At 42.8% G+C, this 23,578-nt stretch overlaps 2 protein-coding genes across 2 annotated transcripts; both read left to right on the top strand.

The window, feature by feature from the left end:
- The first annotated feature begins 3,434 nt into the window (after positions 1-3,434).
- Positions 3,435-12,736, top strand: sohlh1 (spermatogenesis and oogenesis specific basic helix-loop-helix 1). The gene is made up of 7 exons (XM_033049418.1): positions 3,435-3,580; positions 4,937-5,080; positions 6,594-6,741; positions 8,609-8,733; positions 11,217-11,317; positions 11,756-11,826; positions 12,350-12,736. The coding sequence occupies exons 1-7, from the start codon at positions 3,435-3,437 to the stop codon at positions 12,581-12,583; spliced, it is 969 nt and encodes a 322-aa protein (XP_032905309.1). The 3' UTR covers positions 12,584-12,736.
- A 3,490-nt stretch (positions 12,737-16,226) lies between these two features.
- b3galt9 (beta-1,3-galactosyltransferase 9) lies at positions 16,227-21,269 on the top strand. The gene is made up of 3 exons (XM_033048934.1): positions 16,227-16,388; positions 16,521-16,714; positions 18,802-21,269. Exons 2-3 carry the CDS (start codon positions 16,709-16,711, stop codon positions 19,861-19,863), a joined length of 1,068 nt encoding a protein of 355 aa, XP_032904825.1. The 5' UTR covers positions 16,227-16,388; positions 16,521-16,708; the 3' UTR covers positions 19,864-21,269.
- The last annotated feature ends 2,309 nt before the right edge of the window (positions 21,270-23,578 follow it).

Genomic DNA, 23,578 nt, shown 5'->3' with positions numbered 1-23,578 from the left:
GTCTATGAACCTATTCATGTTCCCATAAAGATGCTTCTTGACCTGCTGGGTTACTCCAGAACTTTGTATCTTTTTTATTTTTGTAAACCAGCATCTGCAGTTCACTGTATCTATGCACAGGGGACAATAATAAAAAATACCAACTATATACCAGCAGTGTTTCTGCCTTGCTGCAAAGAATAGATGAGAGTTTGCTGCCATCTGGTGGGAGTATGGAGAGGTTTCGCTCGTGGTACCCAAGGAAGTTTCTTCAAGGAAGGCTATTGCCATGGAAATAGTCAGTCAAGGGCCCAGGTTGAAACTCCATCCTGACAATAGAGTCATGGAGTCACAGAGTGATACAGTGTGGAAACAGGCCCTTCGGCCCAACTTGCCCATACCGGCCAACAATGTGTTTAAGAAGGAACTGCCGATGCTGGAAAATCGAAGGTACACAAAAATGCTGGAGAAACTCAGCGGGTGCAGCAGCATCTATGGAGCGAAGGAAATAGGCAACGTTTCGGGCCGAAACGTTGCCTATTTCCTTCGCTCCATAGATGCTGCTGCACCCGCTGAGTTTCTCCAGCATTTTTGTGTACCAGCCAACAATGTCCCAGCTACACTAGTCCCACTTGCCTGCACTTGGTCGATATCCCTCCAAACCTGTCCTATCCACGTACCTGTCTAACTGTTTCTTAAACGTTGGGATAATCCCAGCCTCAATGCCTCGTCTGGCAGCTTGTTCCATACACCCACCACTCTTTGAGTGAAAAAGGTATTCCTCATATTCCTAGTAAAAATGTTCCCCTTCATCTTGAACCCATGTCCTCTGGTCCTCAATTCCCCTACTCTGTGCAAGAGACTCTGTGCATCTACCCGATCTGCTCAGGGCCTGTCCCACAAGCATGCGACTGCATGCGGCAAGGGCGACCAAACCGGAAGTGGGGGCCGCACGGAGGTCGAGTGATCTCGTACGAGTTGACGTGAAGTTCGAGCGAAGTCCGCGGGAAGTTCGGGCGTGACGTACGGCGTCAAGATGCTGCGTACGGCGTCGAGACGCTGCGGGCCGGCAGGCCGTTGCCGCACGGAATTTTTGGACAGTGTCAGTTTTTCGGAGCCCCGCGCGATGTCGGGACCAGCTCCGCACAACTCCATACGGCTCCGGCGATCGAAGTGGGACCGGCCCCCCGAGGCTGTACGGCTCAAGCGACCACGTTAGGTCGCGCTTGCCGCATGCAGTCGCATGCTCGTGGGACAGGCCCTTTCCTGTCACACCTTTGACAGTGTCACGCTCCCTCAGTATGGCACCAGGATGCCACAAAGCCCACACCCATGGGGCTTGCACTCTCTCCAATTCCCGTGTCCACATTTTTGTTGCAGAAATGCAAAGTAGATTGGATGATCACTTTGCAGATGAAAGCACAAAGCGATGCAGGAATTTAGCAGGTCCGGCAGCATCTGTGGAGGGACAATGTTTCGGGTCAGACTGCCTGGTCCACTGAGTTATTCCAGCACTTTGGGGGGGGGGGGGGGGGGTTTGCACATAATTCCAGCATCTGCAGTCTCTTGTGCCTCCGCTTTACACACCAACTGTGCCAATTTCACAGGGATGACACAGATGCTCTCCATTGCAGAACACTTTTATTCTCCAATCACTCCCACGCTGACTTGGAAACATAGAAAATAGATGCAGGAGGAGGCCATTCGGCCCTTCGAGCCAGCACTGCCATTCATTGTGATCATGGCTGATCATGACATCTGTCTGTGAACTGTTGCACTTGTATAACAAATCCCAAGGCAAGCCCGAGGACCAAACATCTTCCACCCAAGCACATTTTGCAATCTTCCAGACTCAGGACTGAGTTCCACACCTTCAGGTAACTCCTGCATCAGAACTAGTCAATCAGCAAAGAACCGTCTACCAGAGAATGGCCCCTTTGGTCCACAATGTCTGCCGAACATGATGCCAAGTTAAACTATTCTCCTCTACCTGCACATGATCTATATCCCCCATTTATCTGCATATCCATCTGCCTATCTAAAACCTCGAAGTACCACTATCATATCTGCCTCCAACACTACTCCTGGAAGCATATTCCAGCCACTCACCACTCTCTGTAAAATATCTTGCCCCACATATTTACTGTCAACATTCCCCCTCTGGAAAAGCTATAGCCTCTAGTCTGTTATTTCAACCCTGGGAGAAAGGTTCTAACAGTCTAGCCATCTATTGCCCCCTTGTTATTTTATTTACTTTGATCAGGTCTCCCCTCAACCTTTGATGCTCCAGAAAAATAAAATTCAAGTTTGTCCCACATCTCCTTTTCGCTAATACCCTCGAGTCTAGGCAGCATTCTGGTAAATCTCTTCTGCACCCTCTCCAATCCTTCCTCTTTCCTCTGCTCCATAGATGCTGCCGCATCCGCTGAGTTTCTCCAGCAATTTTGTCTACCTCCAATCCTTCCTGGAATGGGCAACCAGAAAGTCTGCTCACAATACTCCAAATGCGGTAAATGCCAAAGGCCGATAAGCCTGCAACATCTTCTTCTTGCGTATGGCGTGCACAGCCTAAAGTTGCGGGACAACTTGTTCTATTTGATCTTATTTGATTGTGCACGCCGGGTTGATTGCATTCGTCCAAACAGGGCAGACCACGTGAAGGTTGCAATCTTCCACCCCAACCTGCAACATGATTTTTCTGACTCTAAACAGGTGTGTTAACAAAGAAAATTGGACCCACAAGGGTAGATGATTGAACCTTGCCGAGAAGATTTGTGGTAAAAAAAAAAAATCTTAAAAAAAGAAATTGAGGGGAGATGTTAAGGGCCTTTTTCACAATGGAATGCCCGCCATCCCCTATGCGTGTTCTCCAGGGATGCTGCCCGACCCACTGGGTTACTCCAGCACATTGTGACTTCCCATCCTCAAGGTCAAGGTCATTAATTTTTGCTCATCGACTTCATGATGGTTTCTTAACATTCCCAAACATCAACAGCACTCCAAGAACACACGTCCCAGATCTCTGTCCACACCAAGTTTGGCTAAATCTATGTGTCAATATACAGGATAGTAAGTAACACTCACAGATAAAACAACACTTGCATTGGGATCAGACTCTATATTTAATTCAGGTTAAATTAAACGAGCTTGGTGATTTCTAGACAGGTGATCTATTTGCCAATTTAATTAGAGGCAATTAAAAGGGCTTGTTTCTTATTTAAGCAATGGCCATCAACCACAACAAGAAGCTAATTAGTTGATATTTTGAGACTAAATTGGCCTCACCTGAATGTGTTTTGAGAAACCTATTGAAACAGTCGAGGAGTTTTTTTTTGTTTTTTTTTAAGTCTCCCCAGAGGAATTCAACATGGTAGATGAAGGTTCAGGATTTTGGTATTATTGAAACTTAAAGGAGGTTTAATAACGTGGATGCGGTTAGCATCAGTGCTGAGCCCATGACTTCTCCAAGGACAAGATGGCATAAGCGGATAGAAACCATCACTCCCCGCACCATTGCAGGAATCTTCTCATCCCAAGTTCTGGGTGTTGAGGATTCTGAGGAGTTGGCCTCGGACAAGGCTGAGGATTTGGTGCATGAATGGTGCGTGTGTGGTCAACTTGCAAGACAAGTTACCTTGTTCTGGTTTAACTTTTATGGTGTTGTAATTTAGGTTGATCAGGATTTTTGCTCCTGTGCAAAAGTGTTTTTAAGCTATTGATTTGCTGGTGCCTGAATGTTATTAAGGTTCCTTAATTCGGTTACGCACTGCTGTGTGATGTTAAGGCTACTTGAGATAATATGGCAAAAGGCATAATTAGAGGGGAATGTGAGCTGACAATATTTTGTTACGATGATCCCTGTAAAGAACATTGAGTGCGAGTTTTCCCAACATCAAGTCTTTAGCAACTGTTCATGTTGATATGTCTTCAGTTTGAGGGAGCTTGTGACTTTTTACCTCTCTTTAAAATAACTTTTGCATCTTGGCTATAACATAAGTTGGGTGTGCCTATGTGCTTAACTATTTGGGATTGGGTGACCCAAATAACACCTTGTAACTTTCTCTGCCTCTAACTTTTTCTAAAATGAAGAAAACTATTTATCAGGAGACCAGGCAACTGAATTTGCCAAACACAAAGTACTGGGGGAATTCAACAGGTCGGGCAACATCTGTAGAGGGAATGGGCAGATGATGTTTTAGGTCAGAACTTTTCTTCAGACTGATAGATGGAATTGCTATTGCAATAATGTGTACCATAGGTGCACAGGATCTTGTGGGGCATGGATAAAGCAAATGCTCACACTTCCCTCCTCCCCAAGGAAAAGGATTCTAAAATTAGAGGGCTTAGACGTGAGGTAAACAGAGAGTTATTGAAGAGGGATCACAGGGGCAACCTTTTCATTTAGTGAGTAGCCTGTATCTGGAATAAGCTGCCAGAGGAAGCTATAGAAATTGATACAATTATCACTTATCAGACAGATGTATGGCTAGGGAGGGTTATGGCCAAATGGGACTAGTCATTTGACTAGAGTTGTGAATCTGTGGAATTCTCAGCCACAGAAGGCAGTGGAGGCCAATCCTCTGGATATTTGCAAGGGAGAGTTAGATATAGCTCTTGGGGCTAATGGAATCAAAGGATATGGGGAGAAAGCAGGAATTAAGTAGATTTAGGATGATCAGCCATGATCATATTGAATGGCCTGAAGGGCGAAATGGCCTACTCCTGCACCTATTTTCTATGTTGTGTCCCAAATGCCAATTTGGACAGGGTGGGCCACAGGCCTTGTTTCTGTGCTGTACAGCGCTGACTGCTCTAATGCTGCTGCCGCCTGTGTTTAGTTGTAAAAGTTTCCAAACCAGTTTGATTACTTCACTGTCTCATTACTTCCAGGCTCTGTCTTGTTCTGCCCTAAAGCTGCCAAGTTTACAATTACTTTTTTCCCCCCACCGATTTTCAGCAGTGACTCTGGCCAAGAGGAAGAGCAGAACAAAGTTCAGCTTGATGACTTCCAGAAGCAGATGATCAAGGAACATCAGGAAGCGGTGGCATGTGCAGAAGCACACGCTGACAAAATAAATGTGATCAAAGAGCGAGACAGAAGGTAGTCTCACTGTGTTAGATCTCGTCGCATCCATTAACTTTCAACTTCATCCTATCTATAAAATTCTTCAATTATTAAAATGTACCTTTCTGTTGATGGGAATGTATTGGGGCCACTAATGTTGAAAATGTACCATGATGGGGCTGTTATTATGAATATTTCTGAATGTGGCAAATGGGGACAATGAGCATTAAACTGTTTGTACCCCATTTGTCTTTTGTCCCAATCTCCCCTAAATACTTTTTTCTTCTTGTTGAGTGTAATATCACAGTGGAATAAGTAGCATCGTACACTTATTATGAATGATTTAGCCCTTCTAACGTGCCTAATAGTATTGGGAAAATCCTAAATTTGTGGTGGTTGGAGCTGTGTAGCGGGGAAGCAGGACCTTCACCCCCTCCATTATCCATGCAGACCAATTTAGCTTATTGGTCTAGTACCCTATGCCTGCATTTGGCCCATAGACTTCTAAACCCTTCCTATCCATATCTATTCAAATGTATTTTAGAAAACATAGAAAATAGGTGCAGGAGTAGGCCATTCGGCCCTTCAAGCCAGCACCACCTTTCAGTATGATCATGGCTGATCATCCAGAATCGGTACCCCGCTCCTGCTTGCTCCCCCTATCCCTTGATTCTTTTAGCCCTCAGAGCTAAATCTACCTCTCTCTTAAAAATATCCAGTGAATTGGCCTCCACTGCCTTCTGTGGCTGAGAATTCCACAGATTCACAACCCTCTGGCTGAAAACGTTTTTTCTCATCTCAGTCCTAAACGGCCTACCCCTTATTCTTAAATTGTGAACCCTGGCTCTGGACTTGTCGATTCATTCTTTAAAAGTCATATTTGTGTCTGCTCATTGTATTTGTATCTATCATTCCAGATAGACTATTCGGACTGATAACGTTTCCCCTGAGGTTCCTCTTGAATCTATCCACTCTCATCTTGAGGCTATGCCCTCTAGTTTAGAATCCTCTGCCTTGGGGGAAAAAAGATTGAGTATTCTCATGATTCATTGTCTGTCATGATCTTGTACATCTCGATAAGATTACCCCTCAGCCTCCTACACTTCAAAAAGACTTGTCCTAGCCAATCTAACATCCTAAGGGTAAATTGAGATGCTCTGTAGACGGGGAGAATAATATGTACAAGACCTTTTTGCATGTACTTGGAAAACTATGCCTGAGTGGTGCTAGGACAAGGAATCGAGCTGTGGGTTCATTTTCTGATCTCTGTTCTTGCAAATGGATTGGGTGCAGTGATATTACAGTTTGGTGATTTTAAACCAAGGACATGGCCAAAGACGTCAGGATTGGGCACACAGGTTGCTGTGGGAGCAAACTGGTCCAAGTTACCTTCTCTAGGAATTGGTTGTCAACCAGAATGTGCAAGGTGGCAAGTGTTGGGTCTTTCACACCAGCTAATAAGGTCGACGAGATACCCGCCAAATGATTGAGCATTTTTAGCTTGCATCTTCTACAGAAGGCAACCCATTTCATATTTTTAATCTACCAGGAAACGGATTAAAATTAGCTGCGATCAGCTTCGTGATTTGCTGCCCAAGTTTGAGGGACGAAGAAATGATATGGCATCGGTGCTGGAGATGACCGTGAAATACCTGGAGCTTGTCCAAATTCTTGTCCCCCCACAGCAACAATCTAGAGTGAGTACCCGGTCCATTTTTATAGAAACCTTCCTGCAGCATAAGAAGTAATTTGACCCATTAAGTCTATGCCAGCTTGAAGCAATTCCCTTCGCCTAATTTTGCCCTGCATTCTACATTATTTAGTATCCTCTTCTATTGTTTAGTTTATTGTCGAGTGTATAGAGATACTTCTTCTGTCGTATGTCTTTTAGACCTGCAGCTCCATTGAGGCGAGCCAGGCCAACGTGTCATCGTCCAGGTCAAACAGACCTCGTTCACCATTCAGTGGCAGGTGTTTGGGGAAACTGGTGACTATAGAAACATAGAAAATAGGTGCAGGAGTAGGCCATTCGGCCCTTCGAGCCTGCACGGCCATTCGATATGATCATGGCTGATCATCCAACTCTGTATCCCATCCCTGCCTTCTCTCCATACCCTCTGATCCCCTTAGCCACAAGGGCCACATCTAACTCCCTCTTAAATATAGCCAATGAACTGGCCTCAACTACCTTCTGTGGCAGACGATGTGCTCCACTGTCTGTATTGGGTCCCCACACTCGCAGGAGGCGCTGTCCACGAGGCCCCACTTCTTCATCGCTACTCCATAGCGTCCGACACCTGTCCTCGAGTGGTTGAGGGTTGTCCGCTGCTTTCGGGGCAGGTCCTGGCCAGGGACGTCCATGGGGTAATTGATGTAATGGTGTAGCCTAGATGGTTCCGCTGACTTCCACTGGTCTCTCCATCTCGTCTTGACCCAGGCGGCTTAAAAGCCCTGTCTCACGGTAGGAGCTGACCCAAGAGGTACCCCGAGTGAAAGGCTCGTGGTTGTGTACGAGATCCCAAGTGTATGATCAAGAGTTTAACCGAGTTCCCACGGGTATGACAAGTTTGCCATTTTCTGCGATGTTCCAAGTTCGTCTCCCGAGTTACTCTTGAGCCTCCGTGAATGAAGGTCTGTTTTGATAAGCAACAGTGTTAAAGTTAGAAGCATCAGCCGGTGTATAGAGATACAGAGAAGTGCTTGTTCTGCATGCTATCTTGTCAAATCATAAGAGTACAGGGTGTAGATTGTCACCACAATCCAGGGCCATATTGCAACTTCCTAGTCTCTGAAAACTCCAAACTTAGCCAAAAGAGATGGATTTTTTTGGTGTTTTTTTGTTCTCACTTTGAGGCCTGGTGTCCTGATAGTACTGGATCAATGAAGTATGGGTCGGCCAGGTCTAGTGTGGTGCAGTCCGTTCCTTCCACCGCTGCTCCGTGCAGCTACCGCAGGCTGCGTTCGATCCGCTCGCCCACCCGGCCACTGAGGGACCTCCCTCTGCCAACACCACGGCCCGCGATCCTCGCAGTCACTCCATCCATCCCCTCCAACAGCCGCCCCTCCACATCTGTGTGTAGAGGTCATCAGGAATAGGAGCAGAATTAGGCCATTCGGCCCATCACGTCTCTCTGCCATTCAATCATGGATGATCTAACTCTACCTCCTAACCCCATTCTCCTGCCTTCTCCCCATAACCTGTACTAGAATCTATTTATTTCTGCCTTAAAAAGATCCACCGATGGGCTCCACAGCCTTCTGTGGCAAATAATTCCACAGATTCACCATCCTCTGACTAAAGACCCCTTTCCTGTGCTAATCACGGAAGTTTAGAGTGTTTTCTGTCTCCTTGTTCAACGGCTGCCATTGTTTCCAAACCAAGGCTGATTAAGACCAAGGAATTATATTTTGGCTGCTTAACGTGTGGCTTCAGTGAGCAGGAGTAGCCAAGCAAAACCAGTTCCAATCTAAGATTTAGCAGGGAATTAAGAGCAGGTCCACTTTTGAGCTTGCACACTTATATTCCTAAGACTTGTAAATTAAATCTATGTTCTAATTTTCTAGACCTTGTCTTTGCCCGAGAGTCTGTATGGAAAATGGCAAAAACCCACAAAGAATGGACCTACATTCTTGTGTTCTGCACAAGACGGAGACAAGACAAGGGGACAGAGAAAGTCCTTCTCTAATGGGTTGGTATAATTTTGTTTTTAGAATTACAGAATGGAAACGGGCCCTTCAGCCCACAGGTCCACACCAACCTGTGATCCCCCTATACACAAGCATCATCCTGCACTCTGGGGACAATTTATAGTATACAGAAGCCAATCAACTTGCAAACCTGTACGTCTTTGGAGTGTGGTAGGAAACAGAAGCACCTGGAGTAAACCCACACGGTTACAGGGAGAACATAGAAACTCTGTACAGACAGCACCTATAGCCGGGATCAAACCCGGGTCTCTGGCTGTAAGGCAGCAACTCTATTGCTGTGCTACCATGCCATCCCTTTGTTGAACGTCAGTAGTTTAAGGGCCTGTCCCACTTTCCCAAGTCCTCTGCTGAGTTGAAAGGACCTTAAAAAAATAAAATTAAAAATAAATTTAAAAAATCAAGATTTTTGTGACCTATGAACTCCTCCTTCCGACTATCTTTTTACTCGTGGACTTTTTTGTCATGCTGGAAAAAACGTCCCGACTTGCCTGATGCCCCGAGTACCTACAGCCGGCATAACGAGCCGCTACGATATATCTATGGCCTCGTTATGGACTCGCTATGGACATTCTCTGAGTTTGAATCGAGGGGAAAATTGGGGAGAATTCGTGACTAACTCGGGGAAAGTGGGACAGGCCCTTAACGTCCTTGGTTGCTATATATCCAACATTTGAGGAAGGTTGGATGATCTGATGTACAATGTATGCAAGACTTGCCAATGATATAAGAAATAGTGCTGGAGGAACTCAGCAGGTCTGGCAGCATTTGGGGCAGGAATGGACAGATGTTTTGGATTTAGAATCTTGAGTCTGATTCAGACTGAAGAAGGGTCCTGACCCAAAACATCATTTGTCCATGCCTGACCCACTGAGTCCCTCTAACTGTGTTTTGCTCAAGATTCCAGCATCTGGAATCACTTGTAAGTGATGCTTGTGTTCCCAGTAGGTTGTATTCATTATCATATTCAAGATATGGGGTAATTAATTCTAATGTTCCTTGGAAAGCTGAAGTATGAGAAGGGAAGCGATTTTGTAGAAATCCCAGAGTGTGCAGTCTGGTTCGTGAATTATTCCTTGCCATGTTAGCTGTTGCTTTTGAAAGAAGCTTTGATCATTGTGTTTGTACCTTCCCAGAGATTGTGCTGATCAATGAAGTTAACTACGACAATTTGTGTCTCAAATGACAGACTTGGCCATAAACCATTAATGTGCCCAGCTGGTGGAGTAAGGTCCCGAGATCCTGGTTCTATCCTGGTCTTGGGTGATGTCTGTACGGAGTTTGTTCTCCCTGTGGGGGCACAGGGTTTCCCCAGTGCTCTCATTCTTACTCCCAATTTTCTCCCCACGCACCCGATATCTGGAAGGCGTGTGGGTTGGTAGATTATTTGCTCACTATAACTTGCTGTTGGTATATAGGTGAGTGGCAGAATCTGGGAAGAGTTGAGTATGTGGGATTAGTGTAACCGGGCAATTGATGGGGTGGATTTGGTTGGCTGAAAGTCTTGTTGCTAGGCTATATCTCATAGAAAATAGGTGCAGGAGTCGGCCCTTCGAGCCTGCACCGCCATTCAATATGATCATGGCTGATCATCCAACTCGGTATCCTGTACCTGCCTTCTCTCCATACCCTCTGATCCCTTTAGCCACAAGGGCCACATCTAACTCCCTCTTAAATATAGCCAATGAACTGGCCTCAACTACCTTCTGTGGCAGAGAATTCCAGAGATTCACCACTCTCTGTGTGAAAAATGTTTTTCTCATCTCGGTCCTAAAAGATTTCCCCCTTATCCTTAAACTCTCACATTATATCTCTCGCACACTCGGTGTTGGCACACTTTTGCCACTTGTCAGCCAGTTCGCGTTGCTGTGCTTGCGTCAGTGTTTGGTTTTGCTGTATGAACATGCAGTCTCCTAGGGATGCTGATGTCCCATCTGATGCCATTCATTACTGACGACTCCAGACGTGTGGAGCCACCTGCTTTATTTAGTCAGGTGTGGAAAGCAAGAGGAAGTAAAGGACATCTGCCCAGCAACAAACTTGCAGGAGAAATCTGAATAAATCTTAAGAGCACAGAGTTTAGTTTGGAAATACAGTGCATAAACACCCCTTTAGGCCCACCGAGTCTGCACCGATTAGTGATCCCCACACATTAACACCATCCTACACGCTCAAGGGACAATTTACACTTGTGCCAAGCCAATTAACCTACAATGTGTGTCTTTGGAGTGTGGGGGAAATCCCATGTGGTCATGGGGAGAACGTACAAACTCCGTGCAGGCAGCACCCGTAGTCGGGATCGAACCCGGGTCTCCGGCGCTGTAAGGCAGCAACTCTGCTGCTGTGCCACTGTGCTGCCCAATTCTGGCTGCCCCTGGGTACGCCACCATGCCAGGCATCTCCTGGAGTCTCTAACATTGGGATTCTGAGGGTAGAGTTAACTATTTCTACTTCATTTCTTCAACAGGGAAAAGGCCATACAGATCTCAATGGGCAAAAAGCCAGGCTTGGCTGGAGGTGTTGGCATTTTCCAGGATTTGATGCAACCGAGTGGCCCTCCTGCTTCAGGTTAGCTGATGCCAGTTGAAGTATCACTAAATACTCGTCCATGTTGACATTAAACTGGGCTAGCAGCAAGACAAATTGGGGAGGAGGGAAAGGAAGAGTTATTAATTAGTTTGAATGCCCATTGGTAAAAAATGACTCCATTCTCCAAAAACATTTGTCAGAATACATTTTGACAAATGAAAATAATAAGCATATCATTTAATTGTGGAAATTTGATTCTGCATTGTACAAGTTTAATATTATAGCACAGGTGGTGTGGGATGATCTTAAAACGTGATGGTAATTGGGTGAATACAGTTAATGCCCAGGGTTGGGGAATCAAGAACAAACGGACAAAGGTTTTAGATGAAAGGGGACCGATTTACAGGAACCTTGTCTACAGCTCTTTTCTAAAGAGTTTGGTATTAAATTTTGGGATTTAATTGCTGCTAATTTCAGTTTTCCAGGGGGAGGAGCAACTCCATCAGATGGCCAGTCCTGCAATCCAAGGCCATATGATGTCCTTAAAGGTAAACGTATCATTGTCATGCGGTAAATTCAATAATTCCAGATTCCACCAACCATGTATGAGAAATTCTTCCTCATATCCTCATTAAGCAGAATTTGTATGTTTTGGGTTGAATTACCTGTGCCTGAAGCTTCTGAAACATTAAGCTTTTTACATGTGCTATCTGACTTGCATTGTTCCCAGCATTTTCTCAGATTATCAGCATCTGCAGTGTTTTCATTCACAGGTAAAAATGTCATTAACAATACTTGCCTCTGCTATCCAAAATCAAATTCAGACACTTAACCTTTGTTCCCCAGTGGTAGATGCCACCCCATGCCACTGAATCATTGACCACTGAATACTGCTGTAAGCAATGTATCATTATTAATTTGAACTCTGTCAATTATATCTTGAGCTCATTAGCCTTTATCTTTTGCACCACTACCACTTCTAAAATATTGCGTATACTCAAACCCTTAAAATAATCTATCTATAAATCTGGGTTATTTGAAATTTCACTAAAAAAAAAACCTCTTTCACAGCCGACAACTTTGAAGAGTTCAGCATCAACTGTGGATTCAAATGGTCCCAACAAAAGTTGGACTTCAGAAGCAAAACCAGCAATGGAAACATCATTGATCTATGTACCAGATCTGGATACTTTGACAGCTGAAAATTACCTTGAAAACTGGCCAGAGGTAGGATCACCTACAACAACTGATGGTCAGTGTGCTGAAGATATTGCTGAAGATGAATTGAACTTTTTGCAAACTTAACATTGATTATTTATTGAATAACGATTGACTTTGCCACACAACAATATCTACACGTGGCCTAACAAGCATTTAAGAATTGTTGACTCGATGATTAGTCACTGTATCAAATGTAACCACTGATTTGCATTAAATAAATTTGAATTCTTTCTCTGGACCAGGCTGGATTAGTTCATAATAGGAATATTTGACTCGATTAGTTAAATTGAGTGCTGGAGGGAACACTCTACCTTTTTGGAAAATGTACCAGAGCAAACCTCAAAGTGCTGGAGTAACTCTGCAGGTCTAGCAGTATCTCTGAAGAACATGGACACAGTAGGTGGCATTTCAGGTCTGAATACTTTGCATGTGACGAAAGGTCCCAACCTGAAAAAAAAGTTATCCATGTCCTGAAATGGTGCCTGACCTGCTGAGTTACTCCAGTAGTTTTTTTAATGTAAACGAGCAAATGTGCTTTAAGGGGAGAAATGCTATTTCCTGTTCTGACTGTCTTCAAGACCCAAGCTCAACTACCAGTATGATAACTGATTTGCTTCAATAGTTGTGAATCTGTTGAGTAATATATTCAGACGCACATGTTCTTCTCAGACATGTTTTTATTCCAAAACTGGTCCAGTATTTTTGCACTGATATTTAAATACTATATAAGTCTTAAATACAAATACAGATTCAAGAGTAATTTTGTCAACAACGGAGTCATTAATGCATTTACTATATCAGCAACATAGATTCAATGAAATTAATTTAATGGATACTTTATTGGGGTGGGGGGTGGGGGGTTAAGGGAGGAGCTAAGGGTCTGGAACTCAAAGGGAAGTGCACTAACCCTGAGATTGGGTTTGGAGTGCCCATAAAGTCAACTATTTAGAACTACAACCATATCTGGAGATTTCAGTGTTTGGCTCTGCAACTGAGGTAGGAGCTGGCTGTTAAAGCCATGTACGAGGACATTTTTTTAAATGCAGACTTTAGTCACTAACTGGCTTTTGTCATTGAGATTGTAAGATTAACACCAGGACAGGGTTAAGCTTGGTTTTGGAAACTTTCTTGAATGCCTGATCCCATATTTCTCTTGCCACCATGCCATTTGATGTCAACCCTATGCTTGATCTTCACAGGGAAAATAAATTTGTGGCATTAGTTGAATTAAAACAGAAAGCCAAGTCTTGTCAAAAAATAGCATCAATCTTTGTTTATAGACATCAAGAAATTATATCTTCTACTGTAGGCTTGCATGTTTTGTGTGCATTCATGTCTATGTATTGTATACACTTTGAATTCGATTGTCATTTCTCACCCCATCTTTATTTCAAGTGTCTTTATAGTCAAGCTATTGATCCGTTTCCCCACTATTGTAATGACTTTCCTGTGTCCATCTCAATGTCATAATCTCTGCTAGTAAGAGCATTCAGCTACTTAATTTCTTTTCCTGCAGTGTTGGTTAATAGGTACAACTGTCATAATTAAATCCAAAATCTCGCAACTTGAGCATTTTTAAATGAAATTGGTTAATTTAAGGCAGCAGGTTTATTTCACTAACAGTAAAAGGATGCCTCCAGTTATTCTGAAGAGCTCCATCTTTAAATAGAACTGTTAAATATTCAAATTAGATAAGACTTGAGCTCTAAATTTTAAATAGAACTTCAAACTATCCAATGTATTCAGCAGTTCTGTTGCTTCATACATTCATCCCAGCAGGTGATCTTCTGCACATTATAGCCAAGTGTTTACATTTGCAATTCAGTGGCAGGTTGTTGAGTAAAACATGCATACTGGGTCCACTGGAATGTGTCCGTTCACCAAATGTGCGACTCGCATTGTGTCATCTTCACCACTCCAACCCCGCCACCAAGACGTCTGTAGTTCATGCTTCCGAAGAATCTGAAATGATGGTGTTTAATCTATTAAACCATGATAATCTGCAAATAAAAAATATCCTGAGCCTGACTGATTCTCCCAATAACACTCAACACAACTTCAAATTATAATGAGTTTAATGTTGAGATCCAGCATGGAAACAGGCCCTTCAGCCTCCTGAGTACATACCAACCAATGATCATGAGTTCTATCTTACAATACGAAGGACCAATTAAGCTACAAGTCTCATGGATGTGGGAGAAAACCCCATGTGATCACAGTAAGAATGTACAAACTGTGCAGACAGCACCCATATTCAGGATTGAACCCAGCTCTCTGATGCTGTAAGGCAGCAACTCTACCACTGTGACACTGTGCTGTCCAGTTGGTATTTAGTTGATTTGCCTACAGAATTTATGTAAATTGCCAAGTTGGGAAGTGCCTGGATTGTAGTAACTGTGGTATATTGGATGGAATTAGTCAGTAAAGTTGCAGAAATGGTCCACTAAATATTTTGAAACGTATTTATACCTCCATGTATTTGCATCAGGATCTAAGACTTCAACACTTTTCAAGTAGGTTGTGCCATCAAAGCCACCGACAACCATCAGTAATCCATTTACAACCGCAAGCCCAACCTGTGCGTAGCAGAGGACAAAATGAAAGCTGTCGATTGCCAGAAACATCAGTGTTTACTTTCATAGATTTTCTATAACAAATACAAACTGGCTGGTACAAAGGAAGATGCAGGTTGGTACTCTGTCAATTTGCTCAATGCATGGGTTGTAAGTTGAGCACAGTTTAGAAACGTCACATTAAAAAATAGAAATTTAAAAAAAAAAAAATTCTATCCCCACTGGTTGCTTAGTGGCTAATTCAAATTTGATATTTCTCCCAAATCTGTGAATCAGAAAATATGGGCAAAGAATTATTTCAAAATGCATGTTGAATGTTAGTGATCACTAGGTTAAAGTGTACACCAGAGACTGCAGATGCTGGAAACCTGTGCTGGAGGAACTCAGCAGTACTGGAGGAACTCAGTGGGTCAGGCAGGATCTGTGGAGGGAATGGACAAGTATTCCCCAGTTGCTGCCAGACCCACTGAGTATCTCCAGCATTCAGAGTACCCCGTGTTCACAACACTGACAGCATAAGCACAGCTATAATGTCATGTTCTTCCATGTTGTTGCATGGGAAGAAAGGAAGCTACACTTACGTACATTCTGAAATGTACGTAAGTGTCTCTGTTACCACATAATCTCGGTAAATCCTCATGTGCAAATTCCACACAGACAGCACCCAAGGTCAAATGATATGAGCATTGTGTCTCTAACATTGTGAGGCAATAACTCTATCAGTTGTGCCACTGTGTCACCCTCAGTTGAATCTTTCATAAATCTGTAATTCTGTGGTCATAATTACATGATGAGTTCATGTGAGTTTAAAAAAAATTCCTGTTCTTTAGTGAAGGGAAATTTCAAGAGAAGCCATGATTTGAACCCAGCTCTCTGAATAGTTAGTCTCAAACTCTGGATTGCTAGTTGAATAAATTCCCCACTGCACCATCTTTATCCCCCTCCCCCAAAAGACAATTGCAATTAATTTAATGTCCCCCAACAACTTTTAAAAATAAAGGCAGAGGTTACCTTAGTTTCTTGCATACCTTATCAATTCTTGAAATTATACAATAGTCATTGGTATCATTTTAATAGCCTCTAGAATGCAATCAGCATAACTATTCCACACTGTACGGATGCTATTGGTTCTCTGTGTCATTCATTTATCACGGGAAGCCTCAATGCACTGTGGATTTTGATCTATTTAATGTGTGTCCACAATGCCCTGATATTTGAGATAGAAGGTTATTCAACTCGCCTTTCACACTAAATAATTCACCTGGCGCAAGTTACTTCCAACAACGCAAGCTGCAGAATGGAGGAATACACAGACAGTGAGTAAATGCACATTGAAATATATGCAGTGCACAAGATGATATGTACATTTTACAGGAAGATATGAAAAATAAGTTAGCAATGGAACATAATCTAACATGTTCACGTGTTTTTTTTTGTTCCTTCTCTAGGTATTTGATCTGGCCGTGAGCTATACGATTTCACTGTCTGAGTACATCTTTCTAAGAGGGGAATTAGGTCAATCCTGTAGTCTTGCATACAACATATCGATAAATTCAATGCACGACTGCTTAAGACCAGTTAATCTCTACATCATAGAACAGTTAATCACCTGTAACTTGATGTTCTTATAATAATCATGCAGGTAAGTGTGTTACATTATTGGACCAGAAGATCTTCAAGCAGTATTTTAAAAATACAGAGGTGCTGTTGAAACCGGTTGAAAGAGTTGGTTACCAGCAGAACTAAATTACTTTATCAGCTTGGCAAGATTTAATTTCAATGGCTGTCATTCATTTGGGAACTCAGTATGTTTGGATCGCTTCATTTTAGTTTAGTTTAGAGCTATAAGCACGGAAACGGGCCCTTTGGCCCACTGAGTCCGCACTGACCAGCAATCCCTGCACATTAACACTATCCTACACACCAGGAACAATTTACATTTATACCAAGCCGATTAACCTACAAACCAGAACGTCTTTGGTATGTGGGAGGAAACCGAAGATCTCGGAGAAAACCCACGCGGTCACGGGGAGAACGTACAGACAGCACCTGTAGTCGGGATCAAACTCGGGTCTCCGGCGCTGCAAGTGCTGTGATGCAGCAACTCGACCACTGTGCCATCGTGCCGCCCATTTTCATTTAGAGAGGCTGTGAAAACATAAAACACTAAGAAAAAGCCATCTTGTCCTTTATGTTGGCTGTTCGTTAGATACCGGAATTTTATGCATTTTATGTGAACTTAGTTCGCTGCAACATCAGAATGAAACTAATCAGAAGTACCATGATTTGATTACATGAAATAATAAGCATCTTAAAGACAAATTGTAAATTTCAGCAGCAGTGATCTTGACTGTCATCCTCATATAATTTTCCACAATTTACTTTGTCAACTGAAAATTATGTTGTAAAATAGTGTCACGTTTGATATTATTAACACAATGAACAGCTCTATTTATAAAAGATAATAAGGTCATTGACTTCCTAGTTATTACAGAGAGACATGATTCGTAATGATGCTGGAGATATTTTTCTAACAACGGTAATACATTATTAGGTCAAGAAGAAAAGTTTAGCCAAACAGTATTGCCTCTGTTGTGCGATGCTTATTCCGAAAATAATTCATTAAGGTGGGGGAATTGAAAACTGCCCAAAGTTGGGTGCCTAATTGGCAGTGGTGTAGATATGGTAGTAGGATTTTTTAAAAAACAGCTACAATTACACCATATATTACAGGAAGTCAGGTAGAGAGTATTGAAACTTGAAAATCTTTTTTGAGGGGGACTGAAATTTCAAAGTAAAATGGGGTCTTTTCTTTTCAAACAATGAAGATTAAGATGAGCGCAAAGTTTTCAAAATGTCGATGGGAGTTGACATTGCTGACTCAGGTAAATGATTCAATGTCGAGCAATGGACAAAGTGCTCATTGGGTCAGGCGGCAGTTGCGGATGGAATGGACCGATGGTGTTTTGGTTAACGACCCTTCTTCAGACTGGAAAGAGGACCCAACCTGTCCACTGCCTCCACAGATGCTGCTTGACTCACGGAGGTAATCCAGCACTTTGTGCTTTGCTCAGGATTCAGGTATTTGCAGTTTCTTGCGTTGCCTAATGATTCGATATGATTGAAGCTCCAAGCGCCATGGTTAAAAAGGTGCAAAGCATGAGTTTGCAGTAATTGTTTCCATATTTCATGTGTGATGATAACTATGGAGTTTACTGAGATAAGAAAGTTAAAGAGACATCAAATACATAATGAGAAAGAGTTGAGATTGAATGGAGCAGAGAGCAGGGTGGCTTTACCCAGGGGTTGGACAGGCTAGATGCAGGAAGATTGTTCCCGATGTTGGGGAAGTCCAGAACAAGCGGTCACAGTTTAAGGATAAGGGGGAAATCTTTTAGGACCGAGATGAGAAAAAAAAAATTCACACAGAGAGTGGTGAATCTCTGGAATTCTCTGCCACAGAAGGTAGTTGAGGCCAGTTCATTGGCTATATTTAAGAGTGAGTTAGATGTGGCCCTTGTGGCTAAAGGGATCAGGGGGTATGGAGAGAAGGCAGGTACAGGATACTGAGTTGGATGATCAGCCATGATCACAATGAATGGCGGTGCAGGCTCGAAGGGCCGAATGGCCTACTCCTGCACCTATTTTCTATGTTTACAAGTGGAAGAATAGGTTGAATTGAATTGAATCCAACGGTCCTTTGTATTAAACATAAGTTTGTTTTTCCAGCTGTCATTTTGCAGACTTCGCAAGCACCAGTGGTGTTTCCTGCTCTTCAACGTGGTTCTTTTCCACGCCTTTCTCTTTGGGGCGGACTTTATGGAAGAGTATCTGCTGCAATCCTCCCCGACTACCTACACGGATGCCCAAACCCTGGATATCCGTGAGAGAGCCAGAAAACTGGACGTGAGCTCAGTCAGGAAAAACATCTCCAGGTTCTTCCGTATCGGTAACGCAGGAGCTTGCGCCGGCAGAGATCTCTTTCTCCTGGCCGTCGTGTCCAGCGGCGCGGAAAACCGAACACGGCGGGAAACGATCCGGCGGACTTGGGCGAACGTGACGAAGGTGGACGGATACCATTTGATGACGCTGTTCGCGATCGGCATCCCTCCAACGCCGGAAACGCAGGGCGACATCGATAGAGAGTTTGCAAACCACAAAGATATCATCCAAGGCACCTTCTTGGATTCACCCAGCAACGGTGTCCACAAAACCATCATGATCATGCGTTGGGCCGTGACGTTTTGCTCCAAAGCTTTATTTATTCTGAAATCCAATGAGGAGACCTTTGTCAACTACAAAAGCTTGATGGAGTATCTGCTTGGTTTGAAGAGGCACGCAGAAGATCTTTACATCGGGAGGGTCTACCACCAAGTTATGCCGATCAGAGAGCCTCAGAGCAAACACTACATGCCTGTTAGTCGGTATTCAGGGAAATTCTACCCTGATTATTGTAGCACCACTGCCTTTGTCATCTCACAGGATGTGGCCAGGAAAATCTTTGTTGTTTCCCAGGCGATGGACACTTCAATATCTGAAGATGTTTTTGTTGGAATCTGTGCCAAGAAGGCTGGTGTGGTGCCCATCCACAGCTCCCGGTTCTCCGGGGAGAAGCACATACGGTTCAATCGCTGCTGCTACAATTTCATCTTCAGTTCATTCGGGCTGACTGACGAGGAGCTGGCGAGGGCATGGGAGGAGATTACCGACAGCAGACGCTGTGCCATGTTGGAAACATACTACGGACTGGTCAAGTGCAAAGCCTTGACCTATCTAGACAAGCTCACTTGATGTGGTGGCATTGGTTCTGAGTGTATTCCTGGACCAACACCCAAAACAATGCTTGATTAAAATGGTCATTCCACGAAACTCCAATTCTTGCTGTAGAGAATGAGATGGTCATGGGTTCAAGTCCCACCACTGACACTTGAACACATGACCTGGGCAGTGCATCCATGGTGGATGTAAGATACCTGTTCAAAATAGAGTGGGAGAGTTTGTTCCCATTGTCCCAGTCAATACTTATACCTCAAGCCATATAATTAAAAAACAGATGACCACGTCCCTGGGACATTGCATCTTGTCGACCCTTTCCATGTACAAATTGGGGCTGTCAACATCTCCATTACAATAATAACAACACTTCAGTAACAATTTGTTTAGTTTTGTTCATGTCACGTGTACCGTGGCACAGTGAAAAGCTTTAGTTGTGTGATTACAATCGAGCCATCCACAAGCCATCCTCTGGTGATCAGTAGTTAGCATTTGCTCGCTCTCCAGTCCATTAACCCTGTATCGTCTCCTTTTTGTAAGAAGTAACTTTTCCATTTTTAATTTAATTACTGCTTCCCATTGCTTCCACAAGGAAATTCAACCCATCATCCGAAGAAGGGTCCCGACCCGAAACGTCACATAGCCATGTCCTCCATAGATGCTGCCTGACCTGTAGAGTTACTCCAGCACTTTATGCTCTGTGTCTTCATTGTTGGAAAAATACTAAAAGATAATGATCAAACATGCAGTTATTATTCATTGATTTTTGTTTTTGTTTTTGTGTTGTGGAATTTTTAAAAGCTGCATTATTAGAAATAAATATTGATTGTGTTCAATTAAAAAATAGATCAAAGATCCTGTTTCCAATATTTGACAGTTATGTAAGAAATTGTTTTAATTTAAGGTTTCTGATGAGTGCAGGCAAATTGGACCTGCCCAGTATGCCAACTTGGTCAGCATATTCAAGGTGAGCCGAAGAGCCTGTTTCCATGCCAGACAGCTCTATGACTCGATGATTCAGACTCAGTTTGACACTGTGCCCACAGTCGTCTCCTGGACCATTTACTAGAATGATCAGCAAGGTATCAAGCAGCCACCTGTACCAGTAATCATCCTCTCATTAACATCAAGGAGGGAAAAGAGTAAAAATATATATTTTTATAAATGTTGTCAACTAAAGTACAAGCAAACAAATACTCCTTGCATCCTTGTTTGAAAAGAAAACATTCTTAATATGTTGTGACCGTCAAGGGAGGTGGTGTTATGGATCCCATTTCAGATTTTGCTTATATTATTACCATGCATTGGCCGGGATTATGGTGATTTATGGTTGGAACCATTTATAATTTCTGTGTGTTTCATAGAGTTACTGTACATTCTGAAAATGAATTATAATAAACTGCTCTGGTTTAAACCATTTGCAATATAACTGGCCTGTTATGCTGCCGCAAGTCAGGGTTTCATGGCTTTGTTGTCAGTATATATGGCGATTAAACAATCTCGATTCTCTTGACTGTCGGCATTTTCTTGAGCATATGACAAAGTTTGCCCCCCAAAAAAATGGAAAGGCCATTCTCCCTAATGTGACATCCAGTAGCATTGCAGATTTAGCAACTTCTGAAGAAAGAAGAGATTCAATGGAATGATTTCAAAATCAGGCCAAACACTGTAACAGCAGCCAGTATAAGGCCTCATGGTGTTGGAAGTCTTTTTTGGGCAGATAATTTCCTATTTAAGGAAATATACTCTATGAAAGAACAGGGTCGTTGTTCTTGTGTGCACAGTGTTTCCTTCCTAATAGACACTTGGTAGCAATATTATCATCTTGGCACATCCTTAACTATTCACTCAAGAGTATGTTAGAATAGAATAGAGAATAGAATGCCTTTTATTGTCATTCAAACAGCTTGGTTTGAATGAAATTGCATTTCTACAGTCTTAACATTACAAAAAATACCAAGACACACACTTAACCCAATTTACACAAACATCCATCACAGTGAATCTCCAACACCTCCTCACTGTGATGGAAGGCAACAGTCTTACCTCTTCCCGTTGTTCTTCTCCCGCCGTCCAGCAGTCCAACGACTGGGGCTCCCGATGTTAAAGCCCCTGGCGGGCGATGGTAAGTCCCGCGGCCCCGCTCCTGGTCATTTAAACCCCGCTATTCCAGGTGATTGTTACAGGTGATAGAAGATAACTGGCATTACCCTACTCATGAATCAACTGTCTGTTGTGTTGCAAGAGTATAGAACTTACATTATTTTTTTTTTTAAACCATTTGTCATCGTTAAAACAATACTTAGAAAGAATTAGACTTGTCTTAATGGACAAACAAGATCTTTTCCATAAAATTTGGGCTCCATTCATTAACTATCTGAAGGGATAGATTGGCACAGCACGAGGACCCAGCTGAAACTTCAACTCAGGAACAGATGAAAAGCTATACTTTATAACCTACGAACCTATCTCCATTGATGTATTACAGGTAACCCATTCCACCTCCCTTGTTTTTCTGTTGTTTTTTTTTTTTAATTTGTAACTTTCTACCCTCTCTTTTTCTCGCTTTCTATAAAAAATAAAAATACTAGAAGCAGAAGTAATTGATAATGGAAAATTTTAATAATGTATGACTGATGTATATGAAAAAAATTTTTTTACTATAATATGTAACTACATTTTATAATATGTCTGCTTCTAATAAATAAATAAAAAAATAAAAAAAATTAATAAAAAAAAAACATATACGGAAGAAACAGGGTCCATCAGTATCTTGTTTTTGAGTGGAAGGCATCCCATCGATGCTCCAAGTTGACATCTATATTTCACATGCAAATTTTTGGAACAAACCCCTTTAATTGCCTTGTTGGTGGCGGGGTGAAGTCTGCACACAGTAAACCTCTCCACTGCAGAGTAGGAAGTCAGAGCTTCAATCAACAAACAATGACAGCAAATCCATTTAATAAACCTTAAACGTGCGTATAGAACAGAACAGTACAGAAGATAGATATAAAATTCTGGAGTAACTCAGCGGGACAAGCAGCATCTCTGGAGAGAAGGAGTGGGTGATGTTTCGGGTTGAGACCCATCTTCAGAGTGTCTGAAGAAGGGTGTTGACCCGAAACGTCTCCCACCCCTTCTCTCCAGAAATGCTGCCTGTCCCGCTGAGTTACTCTGGCTTTTTGTGTCTATCTTCTGTTTAAACCAGCATATGCAGTTCCTTCTTACTTAGAAAGGTGCAGCACAGGAACAGGTTCTTCAGCTCACAATATCCATGATGTATATGATGCCAAGTTAAACTGTCTGCCTGCACCAAATCTATATCTGTCCCTTCCCTGCATATCCATCTGCCTATCTAAAAGCCGCTTAACCACCACTATCATATCTGCCTCCACCACCCCTACTTGGTAGAGGATTCAGGACATCCATCATTCTTCATCAACAGCAAGATGCCTCCATATCAGTGCTTTTTTAAAGTGATAAACGATTTACAAAATAGGTTGCGTTCTACTAACACTGGTCCAATTCAAGGGTCTCGACCGGAAACATCGCCCATTTCTTCTCTCCAGAGATGCTGCCTGTCCCGCTGAGTTACTCCAGCATTTTGTGTCTACCTCCCAATTCTTTAAGTGTTTGATCCTGGTAACAACTTCTCTTTTGAGAAGCAAGCAGATGGAAGAATTACATTTCATGTTTATCTTCACTCATTACAATTCTATGTACGACAGTGATC

Source organism: Amblyraja radiata, chromosome 32, assembly GCF_010909765.2.
Source record: "Amblyraja radiata isolate CabotCenter1 chromosome 32, sAmbRad1.1.pri, whole genome shotgun sequence".
NCBI classification, from domain to species: domain Eukaryota; kingdom Metazoa; phylum Chordata; class Chondrichthyes; order Rajiformes; family Rajidae; genus Amblyraja; species Amblyraja radiata.
This window is presented reverse-complemented; position numbering and strand designations above follow the sequence as displayed.